Genomic DNA, 26867 nt, shown 5'->3' with positions numbered 1-26867 from the left:
ATACAGCTATTATTATAAGTGAGGTTATATATCTCGTCTCATAAAATAGATTGCAGAGATTCAGACAAGTAGGGCAGGCCACCTAGTTATATGTGAGTTAAAGTCAGCCACCAAGGCCTAAGAAAGAATTAGACGATCAACGACCTTAGCAGCCCTAGCAGATTGTTGTATTATAAATAGCTTCGATTTCAAGCTCATTTATCTGCCCTTATGATACATGTGATGCGACTATTAGGAGATCGTGGTGATCCATGGAAACTCGCCAAGCTTCGAGTAGGTGCTTCGACAAGGCTGCCACAAGATCGGGGTAGTGTCTAAACAGGAAGATTGATAAAATTCGGCATATCTACCACCACCATGATCCCGAAACAAAGACGTCCATGAACTACGGCCGGAAATTATTGAAAGTAGGTACGTCCTATATTATTGATGTATATTACTCTCTGAGAAAAAATTATTAATTTTTTTTTTTTTCGTATCTGCAGGTTTACTCCGGCTTTCGCTTGCAAATTTGTTTAAGTACTTATATTTATCATTTCTGACCACAGCAAGGAGTAACCACATCTAATATTCGATGGCTTTTGTAGGGGTTATGGGCTGATTTCGAAATCGGCATGGTTGAGGAAAACTGGCGCGGTCGTCATCATTTTCTCTTAGCCATTCCACTTTTACAGACTTGAGAAAGGGATGCTGATTTATTTTATTTATCAGTGCTGCCGAAGGACACAGTGACCCCCTTTTCAGATGCTCAGTCACTGTGGTTGAATTCTGCGGAAAGAGTATTTTTAAGTAGTTTGAGTTATCTCTTTAATACATTGTAAATCTTTGTTCATGTGTTGATGAATTAAAAATACTTTAATACACCTGTAGGAAAATCGTAGTTAAACAAAGTCGCTTTTCAGTTTCTTCCTCTCCCTTTTTATATACGAACGATGTGCTGGCCAATGCTGCTGATAGTTAGGGTGCCATGACCAGAGGGGGTATATAGTGGGTTAGGTTTGATTCCTTTCAGCGCTATATGGTTATTTGCTTTTGGCTCATTTCTGATATATTGGCTATTAGACTTGACATCGGCAGCTCTGAGACCTGATATAGCATTGTTCTACCATGACGTTGACGATGCTTGTTAAATCGAAACATGACGCACACCTCGAGTCTACAGTAGGCTCTGAGAATAGCTCAAGGGAGGCTCGGCCTGAATCCGAAAAATACATACAAGATGAATGTAAAAGAAGCTCTGTCTGAGAATATAGAGCATACTGAAAATAATTACTAGAGATCTTAGCCTGCACACGAATACAAAGCAACTCAAGATATCGGATTTGAGCCATAAGAAACATACCACATGGATATTAATCGTGATGATTCAGATAAAAGGTAACGGTTTACGTAATAAACGTAGTGATGACAAGCTCTAAGAACGAATATCGTTGTCATATGTATGGACTATTGCAGATACGCTTAAATTACGGTGGTTGGTAAATCTAGGGATGAGACTCAGAACCATGACTTGAATGTATTGCGTATGGCGAGTGCTATATTAGAGAAGAGGAAAAACGACTTTAACCAATTATCATGGCCGTGGGCCCATGTGTCTAAAGAGCGTACGGTTCCCCCTCGAGTTCCCTGTTTACTGCTACGTGAGTGTGGCATTCGTTCAAAGCCTCTATGCTTACCTCTCTGGTGGGTTTGTTTCATATCACAACCCTCGAGGCATGATTCTGCCTAATGGGATTTATCGCTAAGGCAAGCTGAAGCTGGTACTACGCTGCCAATTCCTTCCTCATGCATAAGTTCTGTCATCACTGAATGCGAATTTCCCTGTCTGAGGCGAGGAACGAGGTGAGTCGAACCGAACCTCAGCATACCTAGTAGGCAGCGAGAATGTAGATCCGGGTTTCGCCTTACGCCGCAAGAAACGCCACAGAAACAGTATCATAGAAAGATGGAGCAGCTGTCGTATCATACAGCCAATGGTGATCCTCACTAGCTTTGCGCAACACACAGCAACAGCTACTGTAGCTGGGTGAATCGATGGACACCAAATCTTCTATGTAAGGACGTACACATACCTACCCTTTGTAGGGAACTGCGACGTATGAGAGAAATAATGGCAATCATGTCGGAATAGTTGTAGACCTACATATGGACGGATCTTCCTAGGTAGTCAGAAGGTAGTACAAGTAGTGTTTGAGAGATAATCAATAGCAATTTAAATACGACATTATCATTTTCGTGAATGAGGGGCTTGTCGCTGTATAGATATATGGATACTGATGATTCGCCTACTGTGAGCACACCGAACACGAGAAGGCGTACTTGGATGCTTCCTATTCGAATCATGGCCTTCGATCATCTCAGCTACCTAGTCGTGATACCTCAATAGGCCAGGTTACGAAGTACCACCACCACTACACCAACTACATACAGATATATAGGTATAATTAGGTACGTACAATGAGTAGGTAACTTCACTACATTACCTAAGCCCACTAACACCGCTAATCAGCGGCCACCAAACCCCAGAGGCGCTAGAAGGGCCGTGCATTAGTGAGTCCCCAAATATCTGCTTCTTTTGCTTCGCCCCGCGGCTACAGCTGGATCAACACTATATCTATTTTTTCTGTAATGACTGTAGATCAATTGGACATGTCACGTAGAAGTGTGCAATCTTTGTATCATCCTACATGTGATAGGTGTATATTATCAGTATGATGCCGAACTTACGAGCTATGCCTAACGAAATCTCTAGAGACGCCTCGGTAGTTGTGCTCGAAAAGAAGATTAGAGCTTGCTTCAACATATTATTCTCCGCCAACCTAGGAAGTGTATGGCAGTGCTATAGAGTGTCGATTGGCTGAAACAATACGGCTACACGAGAAGAGCATGCAATCAGTAGCCGTCGCATGATTCCCTATCACCAAGTTCAAGCTCGAGAGCCCAACTCGAGGCTACACGGTATGCCAGCGTCACGAGATGTAGCTGCAAGATTTATGCCGAACACAAGCAGACACAAGTGGGTATGCAAGGCTTAATGCTGTAGGTACTGTATGTATGTCTTCCGTCGAGACGTGTCTCAAGCGGTGATCCAGGTCAGACAGGTCAAACCCCTATACCTATACTTCAATGCTGACTTAGGTAGGTGGTAAATGCGCTCGCTCACCCATCCATACTATGTATATTGGCAGGGTGAAGAGGCGTGAACTGACAATACCTATCAAACCACCTTCAAGCTCTCTGGGTTCCTCTCTGGAGACTACGGGACACCATAGCGTAGGACTTGGGTGAGATGGAAGCAATCTCGCTTGACTGCCGTTAGAGTGAGTGCTCTCGGAGTCGCTACCCACTGGAGTAAGGACTCGGTGTCTGGCGGACCTTAGCATGTGGGCAAAATCGTCAGGTCGGTTCAGGTCCAGTCGGAGAGCGATTGTGGGAGTGGTGTGTTTCTTTTGTGTATTTTCCCCGATGCATCTTGTTGGATTCGTTTTCGAATCGAGGTGCCGGCAATACCTACCTAGGCGAGATAGGCGAGAGACAAAAGATGCCAGGCCGGTACCACAGATCCAGAGAACAGGTACGAAGTAGGTAGGTAGGAGGTACATATGTACTTAGCAAGGGGTGGATGGCTGTGCGGTACGTAGCGTGCTCACTACGTAGGTACCTAGCGTCGCTAGCCTAATGGCGCCTGCACTGAGCCACTTTGATATTAGGGCTCTCTCTAAAAAAAGGAATCCGCTAAGCTAGCTGGGCTACGGGTACATGGGTAATTAATGCGTAGAATCGATCTGGTTGGTGCGCTTTCTTTGGCCAAGATATCCTTGTTGGATCTTGAACGAAATGCCACCTAGGTAGGTACATCATCTCTTTCTTATGGCACATACCTTATGTACTTACATCTACATAACAGTCTACCAGTCTAAGTAGGTAGGTAGGTAGCAGAATTAGAATATGTAGGTACGTAGTGTAGGTAGGTCAGATGGGTATTATCAATACTGCTACACACACACTGACATGGACAAGGTCGTCGATGATCCCTCCATACTCTAGGTAGTAACTGGCCAAGACAGTCAACACGAATCTGACCAGCCTTTTCTTTCGTCATGTCTTCCCAATGGGTATTCTCATCGTGGCAATGCTAGCCGCCACGGCGAACTACCGATACACACTTCTGTCCACACCTACACACCTACCCACCTAATCGCCCAGTCGCCCAGTCACAGGCCCGATGCCTTCGAGTTAAGCGCGGACACTGCCCGAGTGGGTAATGTTAGGATAGGTAGGTACTTATATCTTCCCTGCCGTAGCAGACCGTTGGTATCAGAAGTCAAGTACCTAGGTATACCATGTATGCACGGGTGTAGCTTTGGTCCACCAAGTTCGCCGCCTCGCTACTGCTCTTGCTGCTGCTTCTATTCCGTGTACGCAGCCGAGAGTCCAGCTTCTCCAGTCGCATTTGGAAGCGATATCTGTATGCTGGGTATGTAGGTAGTAGGCAGTAGGCCTGAGGTACCTACGTAGCAAGCTGAAGCAGGTAGCAGGTGGTAGATAGTACGAGCGTTGTGCGGTGCGTCAAAGTCAAAGGGGGACCCTGAGGTTCCGACAGCCAGACAATTCGCCCGCCCGTTTCTCATTTTATTCTCAGCCCTGCCATCGCACCCCGGCACAAACCACGCCAATTGCTCCTCCACCCTGATGCGACCTTTCAATCCTCGCCTCTCCTTCTTTTTAACTATTACCACCAGTTTCATGTTTCTTCTCCCTCAATCCTTCGGCTGCCTTGTCGTTCTGCTCGAATCTCGCTTGACCTTATTCTAGCCAAAGTTGCTCCTTGCTCTATCCATCCTTATCTTATTTTGACGCGCAGCCTCAACACCTATGGATATCGAGCCATGGCTCGTCCACTATTCCATAACATCTTCCTCCGTCTCCCTCCCGGAACAGCAGTCCTTCTCTTAAGCTTCGTGTTCAGCCCAACAGAAGGTCATGCGCTCCCACAACAGACGAAAGTCGTCGCCTTCCGTGAGCTAGATGTAATACCATTTCCTCCGCTACCCACGGACCAGCCGTTATCCCCTTTTGATCTCCAACGGCGGCAAGAAAATACAGTATGTGGCTATCTTGGAGGCGACTCAAATCTTCCCGCAACATGTTCGGCAGGATCACATTGTGTGCTGGATCAGGCCAATTCGGTGGTGGGTTGCTGCCCGAATGGCGGCGCATGTACGACAGGGGTTTTCACAGGTTGCGTCGACAGGAATAGCGATCCACAAACCGAGATTAACCCCTATGTATACACATGTCAGGGGAGCGACGTGTGCTTCCTGAACAACTTTGCAGGCGGTTATTCCCAGTATGGCTGCGGCACTGCATCGACAATAGGCACTAGTGTCGAGACCTCTGCCGAGGGTGCGACAAAGGTGCTGAGCATCACGACTGTCGATGTGAGTTTGACAGAGTCCCCAAGCACACTTGCGACACCGACGAAAATTGGTTCAACTGCGACCTCATCCGACTCTACTTCTACATCCTCCAGCGCATCTTCTCATACCAAATCTTCCACGACACACTCCAGCTCGTCAACATCACCAACGAAAACCCCTAGCTCGACGCCAACAAATACAGATGCTCCCCCATCAACGGGACAGACTCGGACTGGTGTTATTATTGGTGGTGTTGTTGGAGGTGCTGCAGCCCTGATAGCACTAGCTGCTCTCGGGCTTTTCTGCTTGCGTCGACGGAATCAAAATCATCGCATAGGGCCAGGACCAGCACCGAAAGCACCTCCAACAACGCACTATACCAGGTAAGTCCATCCTCAGTCCCTCTACTCCTTCTACGATTTTTTGAGGCTAATATAGATGCAGTCCAATACAATCTCACGGAGCGGCTTTCGCACCGTTACCCTCGTGGAATGATGAGGATGGGTCACCTCCTCCCCCAACTGCCCATAACCATGCGCATCCGTATCCGCCTGAGCCTTATGTCCCACTCGAGCGAACGCGGTCAGCTGTGTCATCCCATTTTCGCACTCACTCAGATCCGCATCCACCTGATTCTTACGGCCCGCTTGAATCTACTCTTTCTACCCCAACACCTGCAAACTTGGCGAGCGTTCATGGCTATTTGCAGCCGATGCGGTATAACCCAGGCTATCCGTCGGTGGCCATGCCACCACCGAAAGGTAGCTTAACACCCGTGGTGGAGGAGGATCAACCGCTAGAGCGTGAAGAGTCACAGGGCCGCGAGATTGATGACTTCTCGCGGGCGTACTCAAGCGCGGAGATAGGGCAGCTCACAGACGAGGATGTTGAGGAAGACCGTACACCACTGCGGGCCAATCCCCAAGACATGCAACAAGAAGGAGACTCGACACGACGAACTGCCGGAAATCGCCCACTTTGGCAGCAAAACCGGCAACAAAGCCGGAACTTAATGTGGTTATAATGAATTTTGGGCATTCTGGAGGACGTGCAGCCAGCTCGCCTCCTTTGATTTTTCGATGAGCGCCTCTGTACAACAGCGATAGCACGGCGTTTGGGGCTTTCAATCTAATACCTCACTAACTGAATAATGACCGAGTCGGCTTTTCTGATAAACTTGCAAGGTAGACAGCAGTTCGTTCAGGCGCAGAACCTCTTCGGTAGGCAGGAGGTAGCTAGACATTCTAGCTAAGGGAAACATGGGCACAACAGCGCTGGAATATAAATCCATTTGCTACGAAATTCGTTTAATGAGGTGGGATACGATACTTGCATGACCTGGGTTCATTCATACGGTACGAAATTGGTATTCATCGGCGCAGCATTTTTTCTTTTTATATATCAAATACTATTCTTGGATATATACCAATCAACGGGTCAGGCTAGGCGCGACAAGGGGATACCGTATTTTTATTGGGGGCATCGATATATCCTTCCGAGAGCTTTTTTGTGGTGGTAATTGGTGAGAACCGCATATAGGATCGGCCGAGCATGAGCGTTTTACGGAGATAGAAAGGGAGAGAATCGAAATTACGCGAACATCTCAGTTGACTTCTGCAAACTATCATCACTTGCATGTCTATCGCATCGTGATCTTAATGGTATGATAGGTACCATTATATGTAAGTAAGACCTCGGCCCGGCTAGTTTGCGTACAACACAGTCTAGCAGGGAAAACAACCCTTCTTTCCTATCAGAGTGGTGGAACTAAATCGCTAGTATTTATTCCCCTCTATATTTCATGCAGCTCGAGCCAGGACTTAGCATCTGCTAGTTGGAGACGCGGGGGCGGAGGCAACTGAAGAACGCGAAACATGAAGGGTATAGGTATCTGGCTAATCTCCTTGCTTCAACCATCTCGCCCTGTATGACGGACGACCTTGGAAATCTGAATTTCAGGCTTTGCTTCTCAGATGGCTCTCTATTGGGTATACAATATTCGAGATAATACCCCAGAGAGACAGGAAGGAGTCAGAGACAGGGAGAAAGAGAGGAAAAGAAAAAAAATAGAGAGAGAGAGAAACATATAAAATGAGAACGCACGAGCATTATTTGCAACAAGCTGCAAGAGCAACTGTACAAGTCAAATACTTAAGTCGGTAATTGAAAAGTTGGCTAGTCTGCTTTTCTAGCAGTACAGGTATCTCAAAAGGCGATAGTAGCAGTAGTAGTAGTAGTAGTAGTACAAAGTTGAAGGAGGGTTCTCATGGTGAAGAACCCAGCCCTCTTTTGGTGACCTATTCCCTCCAATATGGGGAATAAGAAATGCCACGGAGAGAAATCATATACTCTCACTGTTATTTCCGGATCCCGCCATCGTCACTTTTCATTAATCCATCGCCAGAAAGATATACCTTATCACCCTGACCACATATACCGCTATCCCTGACCCGTCGTCAACCCCAAAATTTTGCAGACCGTAAAAAGAAACTACCGCAACGTTTCCCTTCATACAAGTTGAATGGTGAAATGCCACGAGAACATGTAAATATGATACGGTGTTTTCTCACTGAGGTCGCTTCTTCAATCGAGCAAGGCATACCGAAGGAAATGGAATTGACTGGTCCATGTAGACGAATCATCTCCAATACTAGCTGGTAACTATGCTCTGTGCTTGTTGCCCATATCAGTAAACTTGATTGAGTGCCCCTGAGCTTCAAAAAAAAAAAACCAATGCGCCTCCCTTTGAGATGTGTGGAGCCCATCTAGACTACCACATGGGTACTCATGTGTTCCACGGCCTCCTTAATGCTGCGGAGCATGCGCTGATTAACACAGAAGGGGCAGCGTAATGGCCGATCAGTGCTTGCCATAGCTTGACCGCTTGATATAGGAGTAAGCGTCAAGGAATGTTCGTCAGGGCCAACTGGAGTAAATCTAGCACTGTTTCGGGCCGGGCCCGGTACAGGAGTCGTTAGACCTGGAGCGATAGGTGGGAGACCATGCTCTTGTCGATCTCTCTGCTCGCGAACTGCGGCAGCCTCGGCCTCAGCGTCGGCCTCTTCCTGTTGCATCTGGCGCAATGCATTCTGTAGAACGACCTCGGGATCCTCGGCCTCTGCATATGCATCAGACTCGGCTGGAGGGGGAGGCGCGCCCGTAAGGCCTGGGTGAGTAGGCGGGTTCTCTACTCGACGGATAGCTTCATCACGGACGCGAGCGCAAGTGGTTAGGCTAGCTTCAACACCAACAACCCTTAGTATGGCATCACGAATAGCGGCAGGGCTCGTCTCGGCACTGATGGTCATGAAGCGGGGCACAGCATCGACTAGATAGGGTATATCGTCAGCGGGATTAGGTGCGCTCCCATGACGACGTTGCCGTCTGATGAGAAGCCCGTAGCGCTTCTTGAAGCGATGAATCCACCCAGGTGAAAACTCGGGCGCGGATTCGTCTTTGTAGCGCGGTAGTTGCTGAAAGATAGACTTGGCTTTCTCGGCCAGTTCTTCGTTACTAGGGTTGCGACCCGAGGCGACTACCTGGCCATGCCAAAGTAGGACTAACTTCTCGACGTCGGGCCAGTTCCCGAAACGCAGACGCGAGCCGCTGAATTGGCTGTCATTGTCGAGACGAGCGTACTTGGGAGAGAGAGAATGAGAGATGGTAGATTGGCTAACATGTTGGCCGTACTGGCTGAAGAACCACTCAATGCAGGCTTTATGTGAGGGACGCGTCGTCTGGGAGTGAGCCCAACGACGGAGGGCGCGTCGCTGGTCGAGGGTTAACGAGTGGCGCTCTTTAGGGGTGTGTGCAGTGGGCGACGTATTCCCATCGTGGTGGACGGAAACGTCGACGGTGACGTTGGTAAGCTCAGGGTTGATGTTGTCGGGGTTGATGTTAGGGTTAGGGGTGAGTTCGGGGTTGATGTTGGAATTGCTGTGATTGCTGTCGTCGACGTCTATGTCCACGTCGACGTCGACATCGCCGTCGACATCTGTTTTGAACTCGACGGGGAGATTGCTGCCGTCGTCGTGGGGCGCGTGCTGGTGGACTTGGTGGACCTGGTGCACGTCGGGCAATTGTTGCAATTCTTGATGTGGTTGTTGTTGATGTTGTTGTTCGGCCATTTTCTCAAAGCAGGATGCGACTTTGAATTATCGGTCGCGCGAGAATGCGATGTTCTCGGTGGATTGAATGGAAACCAGGCCTAAGCGTGTTAACGAGGAGAGCGAGGATAAAGGGGCGGCTGGATTTGCTTAACGGAGAAAGCGCAGGGGAGGTTGGCTTCGCGGGCTGGTGGGGCTCTGGTGGGGCTCTGCCAGAGACGGCCTAGGAAAAATAATGGAGCGCCCACTTGGCCAATCAGAGCGGGTGTCTTGGGAAGCGCAGCAACCTGTTTCGAGCATACCGCGCGTGGTCTGTGCTTCATGATTTTCGTGATTGCATGACCGACTTTATGCCAAATCCTAATCATCTCGATAGCTGCCTAAGTTCTCTCCTACCTACTTCATGTAATAATGTGATAATACCTAATTCCTTAGGTTAGGTATCTAGTATCTAACTTGGAACCTACCGAGGTAACAACTGCTTTTTTTTTCGATCTCTCTCTCTCTATCTATCCTATCTTTCTTTTGAGTGAGAATACTACAGCAACAAACATATACGCACGGTCATCGGGCTTATAACAGTATATGATACCTACCGTAACTGCAGATGGGAGGGTAACAGGCTCTTTGCTTCATTCTCTCGTCTAGCAAACAAGTTATGTACTCGAGGGGCTCTAGTAATTCCATGGTCCAAGCTCCTAAGTGGTGATTAGTTAGTTATTTTATATTTGGGTCCAATCTCAATACTGATGGCCAGTCCAACATGAATGGTAGTGATCTCAATGATGATAACCGGCCCATGCACTTGAGATTCCATCCCTTGTCTTATCCATCCCGTCGTATCCATTCGTACATCATACTTATACGTCACAGCCACACCTAGCGTGGCACATTCGCGTGAGTGAGTCTAAGAAGTATATCTAGAGATACCTGATCTCAAACCGACATCTTCATCGCAATCATCTTGTGTGGGTTATAGTCCTTGATAATGAAGTCCTCAATCTTCCACCCGTCGATACTACCGCCTTTCTCCCTCGCAATCTCTAGCGTCGGGAATAGCCGTGGCTCACGCTCAAGCTGGATCTTCAGCGCATCGACATGGTCGCAGTATACGTGTGCGTCGCCCATGACGTGAGTCAAACTGCCGGGGATCAGCTCGCAGACATGCGCAATCATATGGGTGAGCAACGCGTAGCTGGCAATGTTGAACGGCACGCCGAGACCCATGTCGCAGGACCGCTGGTACAGCTGACAATGCAGATGCCCCTGTTTCTTGTGGCTCTCCTCCCCATTTTCCTGCATTTCGCTCGTGTCGGTGCGTGGATATGAAACATAGAACTGCGCAAACATGTGGCACGGAGGAAGCGCCATCTTCTTCATATCGGCCGGATTCCAGGCGCTGAGGATAATGCGACGGTCATAAGGGTTGGTCTGCAGCTTATGTATGACCTCGGCAAGCTGATCAACTCCCTTGCCTGCATAGTCGGTCTTCGCATCAACGTATTCGGCGCCAAAGTGTCGCCACTGAAACCCATAGACTGGACCAAGATCACCGACTTCACGGTGTGACAGACCAATACTGTCCAAATATTCCCGTGACCCATTGCCATCCCAGATCTTGATCCCAGCCTCCGACAGCGCTGTGGACGAGGTATTCCCTTCGATAAACCAAAGAAGCTCGGCAATAACAGCTTTTAGAAATACTCGTTTCGTTGTGAGCAGGGGTAGAATTGGCTGGCCATTCTCATTGAGGGAGAATTTGAGTGGTGCCGGTGCAAAGATAGAGTAAGTTCCGGTTCCGGTCCTACAGATGTCCCTCAAGTCAGAATTGGGTTTCTTTTAAAATACAAAACTGGGTGACTTCTGTAGCCAGAGAAACAATAGTCATCCTCCAACTAGAATCGTACCTGTCTGGCCGGTGTTCGCCGGTAGTCAAAATTTCCTTGACTAGGTCTAGATATTGTAATTCTTCATGCCGCTTTTGTGGTGCCATGGTGCAATTTGTTCTTCAGGAATCATTCGAAGATAAAGCTTCGTGTCCTTGCACTGATCCCCCTTCTATTATTAACTGTTCTTGTGGCTGAAATATCTCGAAGAGTAAAAGAGCAGACGCGTCTTTGGCAGGAAAAGACGCGTAAATTAAAATAGGCGTTAGTAGGTAGATACCTACCTAGGTAGGTAGGTACTAAAGCTGGCAGTTTACTGGACATACAGGAGAATGCCCCGCGCTAGCAAACCTGATAATTATTGTTACTTACGTAAGGCTTCATTGATAATTTGTGAACACCGGTTTTGAGTCACGCTATATCTAGGTACAGTGCAAAGCTACCTTTTTATAATTATTTAGACATTCTTTGACATGAAAGCCGTTGAACTCAATCACACCGCCACCACGAGGAATTCTAGAACTTATGCCATCTAATTGCGTGTACAAATCAAGCTTGAAATATTAGCCAGCTCTGTGATTCGCTTCGCCCTCTGCGCATTGCCTCGCCTATGAATAAATCAACGGATATCAACAGGATGCCTTTGCTTGCGCTTTCTCTTCGCTCGGCCCAGGCACAGAGAGTAACTTCGAGATGCCTCTCCGTTGACCGCCCCACCGCCACGCCTTGTTGACTTGTGAGAACACGACCTTCAACATAAAATTTCACGACAGTTGAGAAGCAAAAGGTGCTCCTCCAATCCAATCCAATCCATCTTGTACTTTCCGTTGATTCATTTCGTCAACTTCGTCACTCCAACTACCCCCAACCCTTCCCAGACCCAGGCCCCTAAAGCAGCAACAGCTGTACGAGAAAAACAAATGTGGTAGAATCAGAAAATAGAAAGAAGTAAAATACTAAGAATAATAGAAGGCAAGATTTGTTGACGGTGGAGCAATAGAAGCTGAGACACAAGCAGGAACCGGGTCCCGTGAAGGAAGAATCGATCCAGTTTACGCCCAACCAAAACCAATAAAATCTCGATAAGAATGTTCCATAAATATTTTGCCATCCCAGAATACCTCCAGCAGGTATAAATAAAAATAATTCAAGGTATCAAAATAAGGCGTATTGGAGAAGAGGAGAATGGCAACTCGTACCACAAAGGCCCACAGATAAATCTTATTGATGTTAGATCGGTATACACTTCGCTGTACGAACAGTCTCCAGTCGCTATCTGTCCGAACACGAATTGGGTTAAAGATTTTTTTTTGTTGTCGAGTGCGGCTGGTGCACGGCAGGTGCTGGTAAGAAAGGTGTTATGAGTTAATAGTGACAACAATATGCTAGATATGTGCAGCATTGCATAGATGCCATGCCTGAGTCATAGCCAGATGTGGTTCCCGGTCGTAGATGCTAGCAATAAAATATAAAGGGTATATCGCGAAGAATCGTTAACCGTGGAGGATATTAGTGAATAATCGAGATCTATACTTGCTCAACAAAAATGACTAGCTTGTCGTTATGTTCTAGGGCATAGCTGAGATCATTATTACTCATGAGGTTCAGCTTGTCACCGGTTGCTTCATCTCGGTAGAACAGCTGGATCTGTTCGCCACTTGCTACCTTGGTACGTTCTCTTATCTTCTCATATAGCTGTGGGAAGTTGATATCGCCAGGTACTCGGATCAAGAAGGTGTCATTGTTGAAATGTATCTTGACTTTGATAGCCGCAGCATTTTGGCTGATACCTGGTGATAAGGAAGATTGAGAAGGCTGCGAGAGCGACGATGCCTGGCGAGTCATCTGTGTCTGTCCATTCTGCATCTGTCGCGGAGCAGCAGATAGTCCGGAATATCCGGGGCCGTTCAAATTGTTGCGTGATGATTGTCGAGAGTGCTCATCCTTCGGCGAGTCTGTGGACGATCGTGATCCTCCCGATAAACGATATTCGTCACCCAATGAGTTGGCATCGACTTCATAATCACCCTCCCTTGGGGCGAAGAACTGCTTGACTAAGTTGCACTTAGATATGTAGGCTGGTTGTCCTAATAGATTTTTGACGTATTGATCCAAATTATGCAGCCGGCCTTCGGTGATTGCATCGGTTACGTAGTTGACAGGACCAGGCATATACGGTAGTGATCGTTTCTGTGTGCCTGTATTTCCGGCTTCTGCCGGGAATTCGGTTAAGAGAGCAATCTGGAAATCATAGAAATCCTCGTAATAACGTGAAAGCTCCCAATGACGACCATCCTCCAGAGCCGCTTCAATGACGAACCAATACTTGTCTTCGGCGAAGCAGTATCTGGGGATTTTAGCAGAAATAGGCGCATATAGCTGGGAAGTAGGCTTGGGACCCATAAGATTTTGCTGCAATGTGTTGCGTTGTGACTGTAACGCGCCACTCTGCTGTTGTGGCTGTAGACAAATGTGTAAGCATCAGAGCATAGCATTGAGCCATAAAACGAGTTCGACTTACAAATGAAGAAGTTTGCTGTTGGCTCTGGCGGTTGCGTTGCTGTTGAAGACTCAGGCGTTCCATGCCTTGCTCCAAAGGCTGCTGTCCCGGTGGCCCACCACCCTCGAACTTGCCCAGCGTGATACTGCTATTCTTGTAGTCGGCAGCCATCTTCTTCCACTCCTCTACTCGGGGAACGCCAGCACGTTTGACAGCGTCCTGCGCATTTGCGACAGCAGTATCAGTTGCCATGTCTCTGATTTCGACAAATGACACGGGAATGAGTCCCGGACCACCAAGCCGGCCAATAGGCTTAGCGACGAACCACTCTGGATTTGATTGCGCAATCACAATAATTGCCTCTCCAGCTTTCGCCTCTAATTCGTCGGGTCTTTCGGCTTGGAAGTCGTACATGACGATACCATACACCATAGCGCCCGTTTTCCCTATCGACTTAGAGCTTCGTTGACTGAGCGCTGGCGTTGGTGGTACTGTGTTAGTTTCTGAGAAGCCAGAGTCGTGGTCTTCCTTCTTAGCAGGTAGTCTTGGACCACTATCAGACTGTCCGCTGTCCCTCTCGGTACGCCCCAGCGCTTGGAAAAATGAAACGGGGACAAGACCCCGTGCATCCGGGAGGGCTGGGTTGCATGCTTCATACCAGTCGGTGTCCTCTTCACGGCCGATAACATGAAAGAAGTCACCACGTGAAAAGCTCAGCTCTTGTGTCGACTGAGCTTCATAATCATAAAGTGCTCGAATAACCTGATACGTGCGATATTAGCTTCTCGTTAACAGGGACAACACCAAGCATTGACTGTGAGACCTATCAACTACAAACCTTTTTAGGAGGGACTATGGCGACGGCAGATTTGGGCGCGATAGAGATTTGTGGACTTTTGTCCTTGTCGCCCTTAATAGATCTTCTGAGAGCCTGCATTGCTCGTCTCATATCAGCAACAGTACGAACAGAAGTAACCGAGTTACGGTTCGAACACGCGCGCGACATTTTGCTATTCAGTTCCACGGTAGAGTAACATGCACATTGAAGTGAATAACACGACAAACACGACGAGCAGATGCAAGGGATGAGGGGGGATTAGTTAAGTAGATTAATGGCGCACCTTCATCGTCGTACAAGCGGTTTGTTGGCGCTAGCAGCGTACTAGATGATCAGCTGTGGTGAGATGTCAAACTGGGGCAGAATGAGAACAGCGCAGAGAGAAGAATGGCTGGCTCGTTGGCTCCCCTCTGTGATTCAGATTGGGTGACACCAATGAAAGCACCTGAGAAGACAACGAACGTTCCGTCTCCCGGCTGGGTTCGACACAGCAGTTCTGGATCAGTGTAACAAATGCGGTGGCGGGTTCCGCGGCCGAGATACGATCAAGAGACGGCGAAAAGTAGTGGGCGGCGGATTTCTCAAGGTGAGACCTTCTGCAGCTGGGGCTCGAATTGCTCGAATGATTTGACCGTCCAATGCTGTCCCCTCGATGCAACAAGCCGGGTCGTAAAGAATGCTAAGCAGCTGCGTCCTTATTTTTAGCACAGCGTGCGGTCGAATGAAAAACACAGGCGATAAGCCAGGGTTCTTTCGGGATCGCTGATTCTCAGTCCTGCTCTTTCTCTGTCGGTTTGCCTCTTCTCTTTGTCCAAATTAATCCAGCACAAATCAACACCCAGGTCCGCGTGGCTCAGATTATTGTCGGGTACCAATTGTCCTCGAGCGGGCTGCGTCAAACGGCAAGTCAGATGGGAAGCCCGTCGGCTGTATAATCGACGTAGGCGCTGAGCTGTAGAATAACGAACCGTGTCCCGTCTGCTCGGTAGGTGGTGGCAGGTTGAAGGAGGGACAGATGGAAAGGAGGGACTCGAATGAATGGCAGTGAAGTGGTCGGACTGCTGCACTTTGGGGGTGGGATGGAGCGGAAAGGATTGGACTGACAGATTTGGGGGGGATGCTTTAGTGGAGATGTTGGCGCAGACCTCGCAAGGTTGCTTGGGCTCTGCGCAGTAGTCACCAAAGGGTAACGGTCGAAAAAAAAACAAAAGCGGGGCAATCATGTTAGGTACCACAAGGATTAGGTAGGTAGGTAAGTAGGTAGATCGGGGCAGATATTAGGGGCCCTGTTAGGTAGATACTAGGTATGTAAGTACCTACCTAGGCACACAGCTAACCTACTTCAGTACTTAAGTATGTAGGTATGTAGATGGCACCTCTGCTTACCTTAGTTAGGTAGTAGTATGCCGGCATTGGCCCTGCTGTGGCTCTGTGGGAAGAGCCCACAGTTAGCAATTTACGTAATTACCAACGCTCTGCAACACCCAAGGCATAAATGCAAAGTAGTTCCTAAACCTCCAGTGACTTTGGAGATACCTACCCGCTGTAGCAGAACAGATAAGGAAGCCTTGGACATTGATTTCCGGACACCAGCCGGCAAGTCTTGCTCGAAAACATGGGTAGATGGAACATACTACCCAGGTACCAAAGTCCGAAGAATGCGTAATGTAGGGACGCGATAAGAGCTATTCGCAAGTTCAATTGGATCGAAACGTGGGACTGCAGGTAATCTGTAGTAATTATCCGTACGTATCCTAAAGCTTGCAGTTGATGCGATTCAAACCTTCTGACCAGATAGTACTCATACTCCAACACTCTACAATTCAATCAATCAACGATATCCAGACACAAGTCTACAGCTAAAGGTAGGCAGAGAGGGAGAGAAGGGAGGCGACAAGTGCGACAGTGGCGGAAAGGCCATTTACAAAAACAGGTGGCACGCGCGAAGAGACATGCACGTGCGGTCTAACCGTCACCAGAACAGACCAGAATAAACCTACACTAATTAAAGAGCGTACCAACTGATTGATTCATTTGTCCTCTACCCAACATTACCCATATCGCGCGGGGGCCATTGCGGCCTCTGCAGCAAGGATTGGGGCGACTATCAACCAATCAAGCTTTGTACTCGCTGCGTATCCGCCTAGTTGGGGCAGCTCGCCATTAAAGTCTACATACCTGTACTCGACGTGCCATCGGTGTAATTAGCCCAATACTACCCAAGTAGGTAACTGTAATGTACATAGGTTAGGGAGAGTAAGTACTTGAATAGGTAGGTAGGTAACTTACCAGTTAGATATTCAATTGCGCTAAAGCTCACTCTACTTATAGTAAACACAATATTGTCTACCTATGTATGTATACATAGGTGTATACTTATAAGGGACATCTACTGTAAGGGGGTGATGGTGGCTTGTCTTTTAATGTACGATCAAGGAGATCCTATGCCTTAAATCAAGCCAAGTCTTAAAGAATAGCCGAGTGAGCTTATTATGTAGGGGCAAGCAGATCATATTAATAGTGCTCCCTATCTTAAGGCACTTATGTACTGTCAATCCTTCCTCCATTTCAGGTCTTGTAATTCCCGCCCTAGATAGACGATCTTGTAAGTTGTATAAGATAGTACTATAGGTATCCAATATTTGGCCTAGATTTCACTAGGTATCTTTATTCCTCAACAACAGCATCTACATTATTACACATATAATTAAGTACACGGCAGAGTACTTATAACTCGGTGTCTGTTCAAGGACCAAGCCATTAACAGTACCTCGCAATGCTGTCATAGGGTGGTGTTATAGGTGTACCTCACACTTTAACGATCTTCAGAGAGGGTCTTTCTCCGCAATTTAAAGGTCTAGAACCACCCGATAACGAATAAAGGTAGCGATGGCTGGTCATCTATGGTGGGCCGGTCAAGTTAAGCATGTACATAGAAATAAGTGAGATTGGCTACCTATTTTGTAATCAGTACTGTATTGTTATTAACAACTGTCTAGATATATGTGCCCATAGCACAGTAAGTTGAGAGTTTACAAGTAGATGGCATACTACCTACCCGTCATGAGATGCTGTCTGACTACTCGCAGCCAATAATACACGACATTCTAAGCTAGCAGGACATCCGCCTGGCTTGCAGGTACAAGTTGATATCGACAAATTGTGTGCTGACGCGAAGCCCATCTGATGGGGTTTGTCAAAGCACGTTCAATGGGTATTCCTGAGCTTCATGGCATGCCCTCTCTTTACCCAACTTGGCATTCATAGCCATGACAACCTTTACAAAGCACATCTTATCTCTAACAGGCCTCTACATCTTCAGGAGTGTCTTATCACATTAGCTTGTGTGGAGTGCTGCTTCCGTGTGGAGGGGGATAGCCTGGTTTATTGAGAACGTGTCTCTGCATGACAGTGAAATGCTGCACAAGAGGTACCTCGAATGATCAAGTTGATTCTCATGAATTGCGATCCCGTCGAGCTTTGAGAATTCAATTTTGGGGAGGCCTATGCCAGTTCCCAAAAGGGTACGCTTCCTACAGTGGGTTGCCTCATTTCATCAATGCATGCAGGAAGGACGCCCAAAAGACGAGGGGGGCGACAGCAAATCGCATAATAACTCCGACTCAAAGCATAAAGCTTCGATCATATTCTAAATTTCAATTGGATACTAAAAGGATGACGTAGTATATATGAACAGTATCAAGATGATATGGACAAGCATTTATCACGAGTTTATCCTGGTTAAAGACCAACGGAGCGGGTGGATACGGATACCTCTACCACCAATCCTTCCAGAAGCCATCCCGTCTCGAAATAAGCTGGGACAGGAAACATCATGCAAAACCGACGACCACAACCCCTCCGAGGGGTGAGCGACCTCAAAAACCAACGAGGCCACGTCAGGTTGCCAATTTAGGTTACTTCTTTAGGCCATTGTCAATGCATGGCCACGACGGATCACCACGATCCCGGGACGATCCCCAACGTGATGAAACATCGGGCAGGGCTGAAACGCAACCGAATATCGCGAGAGGCGCAGGTCGATAGCCAGATAGTTAGAGACCCACCCCAAGAGCCTGGATGTTCAAGACGTGCATTATAGTGATCCTTAGCAAGAAGGACCTCGCTGGCCGAGGTTTCGCTTTACAAGGCCCGGCTGCCGAGATTCTAGGCTTCCGAGAGATCTTCGGAATGAAGAACATATGATTTCGGGAAACCCCCGCTGGAAGCGAAATCGTATACACCGAAAAGGCCCAGGGCCAGAATGGTGAGGTAACGTACGGCTCCCTCGCCCGCTAAGAGTGAGACGAGTTTGTGCAAGGAATACAGAAACAAATGCTCGCAAGCTCAACCACTTGAGGAGAAGGTCAGTATTGTTCACGCAGTATCGCATCATTAATAACAGACTCACTGTTTGCAGTGGTCTCGTCTTTTACTAATTAAGATGACGCGTCTTGTATCCCAAACCAACTGTGCCACTTGCATCCATTCATTCCAACCAAAAGTTCCCTGATCCTTTTCTTCACAGAACATAGCAAGCCTCGACAACCCCTCCTCCTTCCCGAAGCCACGGAACCTCACAGTTTAATTGCAGCCCTGCCCAAACCCGTTGTATCTAGGTACCGGTATGTCTAAGACACCAAAGGACATGCCATACAGCGCGATGTACCAGCCACGGCCAATGCAAGTCTTAGCCTGGTCAAAAGTTCGTCAGCCCCTCCAATTTGTGGATGGCGTAATTGTCTGCGTACCTTGCATGACTAGCTGCTGCTAACGTGGACGTCTTATTGTCTGTATGCGGGAAAAGAAAATTCCAACTCTATATCCAGCTCCAATTGCGACCGGTGCATCCGATCTGCGTCCTTATTGAGATACTCTCCCCCCCTGCAGTATTCTAGCCTTCTTTCTAAAGCGCTCCTTGTACAACATGCGCACAGGGAACACTTGACGATAATGCTACTATTGAAGCTATGTTTATCGTGTCTACGTATGGGTCAGGTAGGGTAGAACATCGGTTCCAATGTACTTAAGTTGTAATTCCCTGAACATTCCTGTGCTTGCAACAGCTTCCAAGATATGTGCGATATTTATAGGATTCAAATCTATTCATCCAAAGCAGATGGACTGAGCAATCATATTACAGGCCACCGTTCAAATGAATCCATTCTGATATACGAGAATCCAAAGATGAGAACCTTATTGAACCTCCCTACTCATGTTCAATTTTAGTAAGATTGGAAATCAATTGACAATGAAGCTTAAAATGGCCAATGTACATTAAGGAACGACTATAGCACATACATTAAGCCTAAGATCATATTCCTGATTTCTTGAATTCATTCTGTAAGTTAACCGTGTATCAACGCTCAAGACTAATGCTGAGCCTTTATCTATAGACTATCAAAACGGTTTATCACGAAGAGCATGTTAACCATGGACAAAGGACAAGGGCCTCGCAGCAAAGCGCGAAGACTGGCCGATGCTCATCGTCCTAAAGGGTATCTTCATCACATGAACTGAACCACTTGGTCCATGAACACTCCAAAGCCTATGCACCATTTGACTCCAACACGTTGATTCCTTCCGCATCAACCATTCCAAATCAAAACGCCAGCCGCATTGAGATATGCCAAAAGGCAGCACCAACTCCGAGTAAATGTCCTTGACGCCGTACAAATGCATAGTCAGAAAGGGCTTTGCTCCGTTACAGTGTCATGCTATGACATAACCAGAAGTTGATATGCAGGAATCGTCAATCATCTCAGAGATGAAAACTCGGCAGGGCGTGGAAATAGACTCTACGGGCCAGTCATCCTGCCCAGCCCTTGAAAATGTGCGAAAATGGGCGCGGTGCCGAAGAGAAAAATAAAGATAAAAAGGAAGCAAGTTGGGACGAAACATCATATCTGGCCTTTCAAGTCGACTCTACTAAAGGCTTGAGCCCTTGCATTTTCGAAAATCTGACCGGCTTTTCCAGTCAAGAAAGCAATGTATTCTTCGCGTTCTTCAAGCAACTCTTGGTTATAATCAATGATAAACTGAGCAGCTTCAGCATCTGATTCGAAGGCCAATTCTTCGGTGACATAACGTAGTTTGAGTTCAGGTTTAAATCTAGGAGTATGTTAGCATGGCACAAAAAGAAAGCGGTAGGAGAGGCTCACGCTTTACACATGTTCGCAAGTGCAGCAAGTCGTTCCCGTTTGATGAACATATCCATGAGATATGCTCCCATGTTTGGGACGTCCAGATAAAGCTGGAAAAACTTGTGATAGTTACCCAAGGCCAACGCCGAACGCACATTCAAAGCATGTTTGACAGGTGCCTCTTCTTTTTCTGCTGTGGTTAGATCCGCAATAGCATCGTTCAACGCCGTTCGGTTCGCAGTGTGAATGAAATACAATATACGATATGCCTTAAACTCGATGGGGTTGCCCTTGATACCAGCCCTGTAGAGAGCACGTAACTGTGTCTGGCACTGGTTATACTCACCGAGATCCCCCTTCTCTAAGGCAATACGAGCGTGAATTTCGTAGACAGAAACAGTAAATTCGTTCCTAACGTGTTGAACTGTCAGGTCCTGTCGGAGGGATTTAAACTGGTCGCAGATATAGTTATAGTTATTCTCCTTTCGCCATTTCTTTTTCAATAAATCAAGAGTTTGGTGCAGAACATATTCAGGACGGACGTCCTCAGGCTTGGGAGCAGCCGTTAAGCGTAGGTATCTCTTTTCAAGATTCTCATTGAGACCAACTATGGGTCCCGAGGGTGGTGAAGGACTGGGCGACCGGTACGATGATTGATACCCGCCGTCACCGCGGCGCTGTCTCTTTTCGACGTTCTTCTGAAACTTACTTTTTCCCGTGAGAGGGCCCTCCATTAATAGGCGTTTGTCGTTCACCGGCTTGCTAATGCGATCTTCGATAGAAAGAGCCTTGGTACTACGCCAGGGCACTGTGGAACCATTAGTCTGATCGGACTCGCTAAGATCCGATGACTTTCTTTTCTTAGAGTTGACAGCAAAGGAGGGCGACTTGGATTGAGCGTTCGCAGGGCCTACAGCTGCCAGCAAGGTTTGTTGGCGTTCCTTCAGAATTAATTGCTGTGGTAAGGGCATTTCATCCCAGTTGGTTGTAAACATGGATCCCCTTTCCTGTTCAGACCGGATGATCTCCTTGAGTCGAGACTCCTTCTCGTCGCGGCCAACTCCGGGGATTTCGTTAGATGCCTGGAACGTTCGTTGAACATAATTACGGACAGACTGTGGCCAGTCAAATTTCTGCTGCTGTTGCTGCTCGGAAGGAGACATTGTGCTCGAGGGTTGGGGTGGATTAGCAGGTGCGCTGTAAGAATACTGTTGTGACGATTGGTATGCCTGACCAAAGCCTGGTCTGATTGTAACAGGCGTGTAGGCTGCGTCTAGTTGAGCACACACGTTAGCATTAGCTGGCTAGGTTAATAGCTGGGGAGGCAGAGAGGTAGCGTACTCATCTGTTGAGGATAATAAGGCGCTGGCTGGATGCCCGGCGCTGGCGGCATTGCCCAAGACATGACAGAGGCGAAGGGGTTGGTTGGTCAAAGGCGGCGTTGGTCGGTATGGTAGAGCGGTAGCACGATAAATTGGTTAGTAAAGAGTCAACAGACGTCACGGGGTTTAAAAATGGGTCCCAGAAGCCTGAAGAAAAACAAGAGATACAGTGCCACAAAGATGAGTCAGTGGTGGATGCTATGGATAGAATCACGACGGGTAGCAGCAGTACGAGATGAATGATGGAGAAGAAAGAAAGGCTGGTTATTGTGTGGATGTGGGAGAAATGCCAGGAGTGGGAGAAAGAGCGAATTTCAGTTGGTTTGGGGCAGAGGGCCACCTTGGCCACCTGACAGCTGGCCGGCGGAATCAGAAGTGGCGTGGTGGTCTGAGCGTCCCTGCGTCGCGCTTACTTACATAAGTACAGTAGTGCCTATGTACATAAGGTGCCTAGGTACATATATCATGTACCTTCATATTTCCTTGTTCAGCAATATCGAATGTAAAAATGCTCTACTTTTATTAATGGTCAGTATAAAACAATTATTAACAACCATAGTAAATATTTTGGGAAGAGCTAACGCGATTCTATGTCGGCCCTACCAGCCACCTATCTACAGAGGCAACTAAGATTGCATCATCAAGAAGATGCAGTCCTACCTCATTAAAACCATGCCCGAGGTGACCAATCAAAGCAGATATACCGATACTAATACAGGTGTACTGTATGTGTATCGTCCATCTTAAGCTACCTCTAGGTAAGCGCCTGGATACCACTCTAGATACTGATCCAGCCCATAACGAGCTGTTTTTGAGGCGATGTTTGATTTAAGGAGTAAAAGCATAACATGCAAGTCGCCTATTAGACATCCATGTAGAAAGTACCTGGGTAGGTACATAGAGAGAAGTTGTGGGGCAGAGCTGCTGTCAACCTTCACTTTAGGCCCCGCCTCCGCCTCCGTCCTGGCTTCAATCAACCCGCCATCATGTTCCTGAAGCAGATAGACCTCACAACAGCCCTTCGACCCCAATATCTACCCGATGAGGTACTTCTTTTCGTCCAAGATAATGTAGGACTCTACGAGGGGTAAGTCTGCATTTCAAGATCGTCTGCCCTCTGGTTGCCACTTCTAACAACAAGGTGCCCACGCACACCATAGCAAGTACAAGCTCCCGAACCAACAGTGTGGTCAAGTTTACTTGACAACACATCGCATTTGCTATGTCGACACACAACAGCCTAGAAAACACTCGGTTGCCCTAGACCTGAAGGACGTCGAACGCTATGAATTCTACGCTGGATTCCTCAAATCATCGGCAAAGGTGACGCTGATCCCTAAGCCGGCAAAACGCGCCTCATTACAGTCGAGAGCCGTAGCCGCCGCCGCCGCCGTAGCATCTTCTTCGCCCCTACAAACATCAGACTCCTTAATACGCCCTCCGCCTTCCAACAGCTCCCAGGCAAGCACGGCGACATGGATATGTTCAATATGTAGCTTCCCCAATCCCGTCCCGTCCAACTTCGATCCTACAACGGCAACCGCACATACCCCGTTGCCGCCATGTCTAGCATGTGGGATCAAACCAGCGTTAACCGAAGTACTGAAGGCAGCTATATCAAACGTCTCGAGCCGTCAGTCAAAGTCCGGACTCGACAGTATTGACAACTTCGACTCTTTGCAAATCAGCTCATTCCCAGGAAACTCTGCAAACACGGACGGCTTCCAGTGTCCTCGCTGTACATTTTCCAACCATCCTTCTTTATTGTCGTGCGAAATATGCGGTGCTCCTTTGTTATCTAAAGGTGTCCCCACGACTGCGACACAGCCACCACCCAGAACTGACTCCCCAGGACCAATGCTGACACTAGGAGGTGTTGCAGGCCTGGAGAATCCCGAGAGTGTTAAAATCTCTTTCAGAAATGGTGGCGAGAAGGTATTTTATGAGAGACTGAAGGGTGCGATGACCCAGAGGAAATGGCTTTTGCACGAAGCACCACCTGTCCCTAAGAGTGGTATGGCTAACGGAGGAGGCGAGGCGGATTCAATATCACGGTCCGATACCGGCTCTGGCCGCAAGAAGGCGGCGGGGATAGCGGGATTGGAGCAGATGGGTCTAGATCGGCGGAAGAACAACGAGCGGATGATTGGCAGCAGCTTCGAAGATCTGGAGGCATTGATGGCATCAGCCAAAGAGATCGTAGCCCTAGCAGAGTCCTTTGCTCGACAAGTCGGAAATGGGACAGATAGTGCTACCACCGAAGCAAACGCCTTACTGGCTGAGTCTGCGAGTCAGCTAGGACTTATTACCACCAAGGATATTGTTGGGGGCCGAAGTGGCTCGGGGTCTGAATCCCTCTATCTATCTGAGCTATCAAGGAACTTAGCTGAGTTCCTGACAGACGATGCTCGGGGTGTGCTCAAAAAGGCTGGCGGTATTATGACTTTGGTAGACCTATGGGCGATGTTTAACAGAGCACGTGGAGGTGTCGAGCTTGTCAGCCCAAATGATTTCGAAAAGGCGGTTCGATTATGGGAAAAGCTGAAGCTCCCTGTTCGTTTGCGAACTTTCAAGAGTGGCGTCATGGTTGTACAAAGCCGCGACCGAACTGACGAGATCACTATCAAAACAATTTTGGCATGGCTTAGAGATTTGCATGAGATACCCCCAGACAGAGATGTACCCTGGGATTGGCAGGTGTTTGGGCGTGGAGTTACAGCGCATGACACTGCCGACCGGTTTGGATGGAGCATTGGTGTGGCCGAAGAAGAGTTAGAGATGGCTGAGGAAAGAGGCGCATTATGCCGAGAAGAAAGCCTAGAAGGCGTTAAGTTTTGGGAAAACTTCATTGACACAGGCGAGCATCGTCATCGGTCCCGACAAGCTACGGATGCTGATAAAATTCTTGAGGTTTTGAGTGCTACTGGCATGATTTGAGCGTTCACGGCGGGAAAATCATTGGCCAGCGGCCTCTCAATTCTAGCGAGAAGTTTCTGGGCCCGAAGATAAGCGGCGTGTGCTTTATATTAGTCCCTAGAGTTGTCTTCGTTGTTTGTACCGAAGCAAAACCAGAACATATTCGTGCCCAACATCGCTTGAATCAGAAATCCTAATATCCAAACAGTCTGGCTATGAGTTCGGCTATCTGCTCCCTTAGCACCAGATCCCGAGAAAATTGTACAGTTCTATAAATCTTAGACATGTGGCATTAGCCAACATGAGTCTATAATAGTTTATCCACTACGAGAGCCTCTCCATCAAGTTCCTGCGAATCTTCATGTTAACTGTGCCTCCAAGTCCGAAAGCCGGAACAATTCGACCAACTCTGGCAGCACAGCTGATCAGCCAATTCTTCCTTATCAATGTCCAACGGTCAGCCCACGAAATACCACCGACACCAGTAGGACGATTATAAACGTCCAATCCTAGAAGATGTATAGGGGTTGAGAACAATTGAACGGCGGCTGGTGCTGCAAACTGAGCGATAGTTTCGCCACTGACTCTCCGGCGCATTTCGGCACTCAGACGCTCCGATACAACAGGACCAAGCAGCGGTGGCACATTGAAGGACGCAAAGATCGTCAAGCAGTCACGCAGTGCGAAGAGTCCGTACGTGGGCAGCGGTACGGGACGTGGCGGACCTCCCGGTCCAAAAAGCCTGACATATACCTGATCTTTGTATATGCAGAGTCCGACATTGGCAGCTGAGGACGCGGCAAACTTCTCCGTTCCTGAAGATACAAATGTGGCGGGCTTGCCGCGCATTGTTGAAGAGACTGTGTCGAGCGTATTCGCCGTCAGATACGTGCCACCATACAGCATGAAGATGAGCGCCACCGGTCGCGAAAATAGCATTATGTGAGGACGGGTAACTAGAGCGCGTAGAGAGGTCTTGATGCTTTCCGTTAGGGTGCTTCTGCCCGATGTATTTTCCATAATGGACCTATCCAATGATTCTTGTCAGTTTCTTGGGACACAGGGGCTGGTGAGCATAGCAGAGCCAGTAGTGGTTTTAGTACAAACCTGTCAATGATAGAAATAAGAGGCGCTATCAAGGACGCCGCGCACGTAGCACTCAGAGCATCTGCGCCGAGCCGGAGGCCTAGGTTTCTCGTATTCCATTGGTCGGACACCTTTGAGGGCATATCAACGGTCTGTTGTTTGGGAGATATCGGGATAGGTTTTGCTTCTAGCGGTAGACCAGGCGGCGGCACTGGCTCAGGTAGGTCAGAAGCACTGTTGGTCTTCATGATTAAGTCGGGGTCGCTTCGAAGTCTGACCGTCGTTCTCCAAGGAAAGCCGTCTAGGTATCAATTGAACGACACTGCCAAGGTCCAAAAGTGCAATCCTAACTGTACCCGTGGTCGGGAGAAAGAGCGGCAAGAGACCAAGACACTTTGCGGCCCATTGGAATCAGAAAATTATATTATTTTTCGGGGGTGATTGGCCATGTAGAGGCTGCTATCCCAACCAGCTAGTAATCAACTGCTGTTCGCGCAGATCTCGATCTGATTGGCAAGAGGAAACCTCCCGACGAGCTGATTCCGAGGCCAAGCAGGAAGAGAGACGATATCAACAAACCGTGGCGCGCT

General features: G+C 48.0%; 7 protein-coding genes across 7 annotated transcripts; 2 read left to right on the top strand and 5 right to left on the bottom strand.

The window, feature by feature from the left end:
- Nucleotides 1-2998: 2998 nt before the first annotated feature.
- Nucleotides 2999-3919, bottom strand: F5B22DRAFT_198831 (uncharacterized protein). Its single transcript, XM_047969574.1, has one exon. The coding sequence runs from the start codon at nt 3600-3602 to the stop codon at nt 3135-3137; it is 468 nt and encodes a 155-aa protein (XP_047830634.1). The 5' UTR covers nt 3603-3919; the 3' UTR covers nt 2999-3134.
- Nucleotides 3920-4889: 970 nt separating this feature from the next.
- On the top strand, nt 4890-6444 carry F5B22DRAFT_636609 (uncharacterized protein; the record flags this gene model as incomplete). Its single annotated transcript, XM_047977311.1, has 2 exons — nt 4890-5803; nt 5865-6444. 2 exons carry the CDS (start codon nt 4890-4892, stop codon nt 6442-6444), a joined length of 1494 nt encoding a protein of 497 aa, XP_047830633.1.
- Nucleotides 6445-9928: 3484 nt separating this feature from the next.
- Nucleotides 9929-11708, bottom strand: F5B22DRAFT_608041 (thymidylate synthase/dCMP hydroxymethylase domain-containing protein). The gene is made up of 2 exons (XM_047975049.1): nt 11434-11708; nt 9929-11330 (listed from the first exon to the last, which is right to left on the bottom strand). Exons 1-2 carry the CDS (start codon nt 11517-11519, stop codon nt 10463-10465), a joined length of 954 nt encoding a protein of 317 aa, XP_047830632.1. The 5' UTR covers nt 11520-11708; the 3' UTR covers nt 9929-10462.
- Nucleotides 11709-12731: 1023 nt separating this feature from the next.
- F5B22DRAFT_198788 (uncharacterized protein) lies at nt 12732-14985 on the bottom strand. Its single transcript, XM_047969573.1, has 3 exons — nt 14751-14985; nt 13934-14674; nt 12732-13872 (listed from the first exon to the last, which is right to left on the bottom strand). The coding sequence occupies exons 1-3, from the start codon at nt 14916-14918 to the stop codon at nt 12940-12942; spliced, it is 1842 nt and encodes a 613-aa protein (XP_047830631.1). The 5' UTR covers nt 14919-14985; the 3' UTR covers nt 12732-12939.
- A 5556-nt stretch (nt 14986-20541) lies between these two features.
- Nucleotides 20542-22298, bottom strand: F5B22DRAFT_656221 (SAC3/GANP/Nin1/mts3/eIF-3 p25 family-domain-containing protein; the record flags this gene model as incomplete). The annotated part of the gene is made up of 3 exons (XM_047979949.1): nt 20542-20861; nt 20912-22166; nt 22235-22298. The coding sequence occupies 3 exons, from the start codon at nt 22296-22298 to the stop codon at nt 20651-20653; spliced, it is 1530 nt and encodes a 509-aa protein (XP_047830630.1). The 3' UTR covers nt 20542-20650.
- A 963-nt stretch (nt 22299-23261) lies between these two features.
- F5B22DRAFT_646902 (EAP30/Vps36 family-domain-containing protein) lies at nt 23262-25212 on the top strand (the record flags this gene model as incomplete). The annotated part of the gene is made up of 2 exons (XM_047978790.1): nt 23262-23362; nt 23436-25212. The coding sequence occupies 2 exons, from the start codon at nt 23262-23264 to the stop codon at nt 25210-25212; spliced, it is 1878 nt and encodes a 625-aa protein (XP_047830629.1).
- Nucleotides 25213-25363: 151 nt separating this feature from the next.
- On the bottom strand, nt 25364-26718 carry F5B22DRAFT_198547 (uncharacterized protein). The gene is made up of 2 exons (XM_047969572.1): nt 26299-26718; nt 25364-26218 (listed from the first exon to the last, which is right to left on the bottom strand). Exons 1-2 carry the CDS (start codon nt 26523-26525, stop codon nt 25516-25518), a joined length of 930 nt encoding a protein of 309 aa, XP_047830628.1. The 5' UTR covers nt 26526-26718; the 3' UTR covers nt 25364-25515.
- Nucleotides 26719-26867: the final 149 nt, after the last annotated feature.

Source organism: Xylaria bambusicola (genome assembly GCF_022495145.1).
Source record: "Xylaria bambusicola strain CBS 139988 unplaced genomic scaffold F5B22scaffold_22, whole genome shotgun sequence".
NCBI lineage: Eukaryota > Fungi > Ascomycota > Sordariomycetes > Xylariales > Xylariaceae > Xylaria > Xylaria bambusicola.
The sequence above is the reverse complement of the archived record's forward strand: the minus strand, read 5'-3'. Positions and strand labels throughout refer to the sequence as shown.

What these genes read in the sequence shown, in the direction of transcription:
- F5B22DRAFT_198831 (XM_047969574.1), bottom strand. Translation starts at nt 3,602, where the DNA reads ATGTACCTCCTACCTACCTACTTCGTACCTGTTCTCTGGATCTGTGGT.
- F5B22DRAFT_608041 (XM_047975049.1), bottom strand. Translation starts at nt 11,519, where the DNA reads ATGGCACCACAAAAGCGGCATGAAGAATTACAATATCTAGACCTAGTC. An exon ending in GGCGAACACCGGCCAGACAG is followed by an intron (nt 11,331 to 11,433) that starts GTACGATTCTAG and finishes GGACATCTGTAG; the next exon opens with GACCGGAACCGGAACTTACT.
- F5B22DRAFT_198788 (XM_047969573.1), bottom strand. Translation starts at nt 14,918, where the DNA reads ATGTCGCGCGCGTGTTCGAACCGTAACTCGGTTACTTCTGTTCGTACT. An exon ending in CCATAGTCCCTCCTAAAAAG is followed by an intron (nt 14,675 to 14,750) that starts GTTTGTAGTTGA and finishes CGCACGTATCAG; the next exon opens with GTTATTCGAGCACTTTATGA. An exon ending in AACAGCAAACTTCTTCATTT is followed by an intron (nt 13,873 to 13,933) that starts GTAAGTCGAACT and finishes ATTTGTCTACAG; the next exon opens with CCACAACAGCAGAGTGGCGC.
- F5B22DRAFT_198547 (XM_047969572.1), bottom strand. Translation starts at nt 26,525, where the DNA reads ATGAAGACCAACAGTGCTTCTGACCTACCTGAGCCAGTGCCGCCGCCT. An exon ending in CTTATTTCTATCATTGACAG is followed by an intron (nt 26,219 to 26,298) that starts GTTTGTACTAAA and finishes ATCATTGGATAG; the next exon opens with GTCCATTATGGAAAATACAT.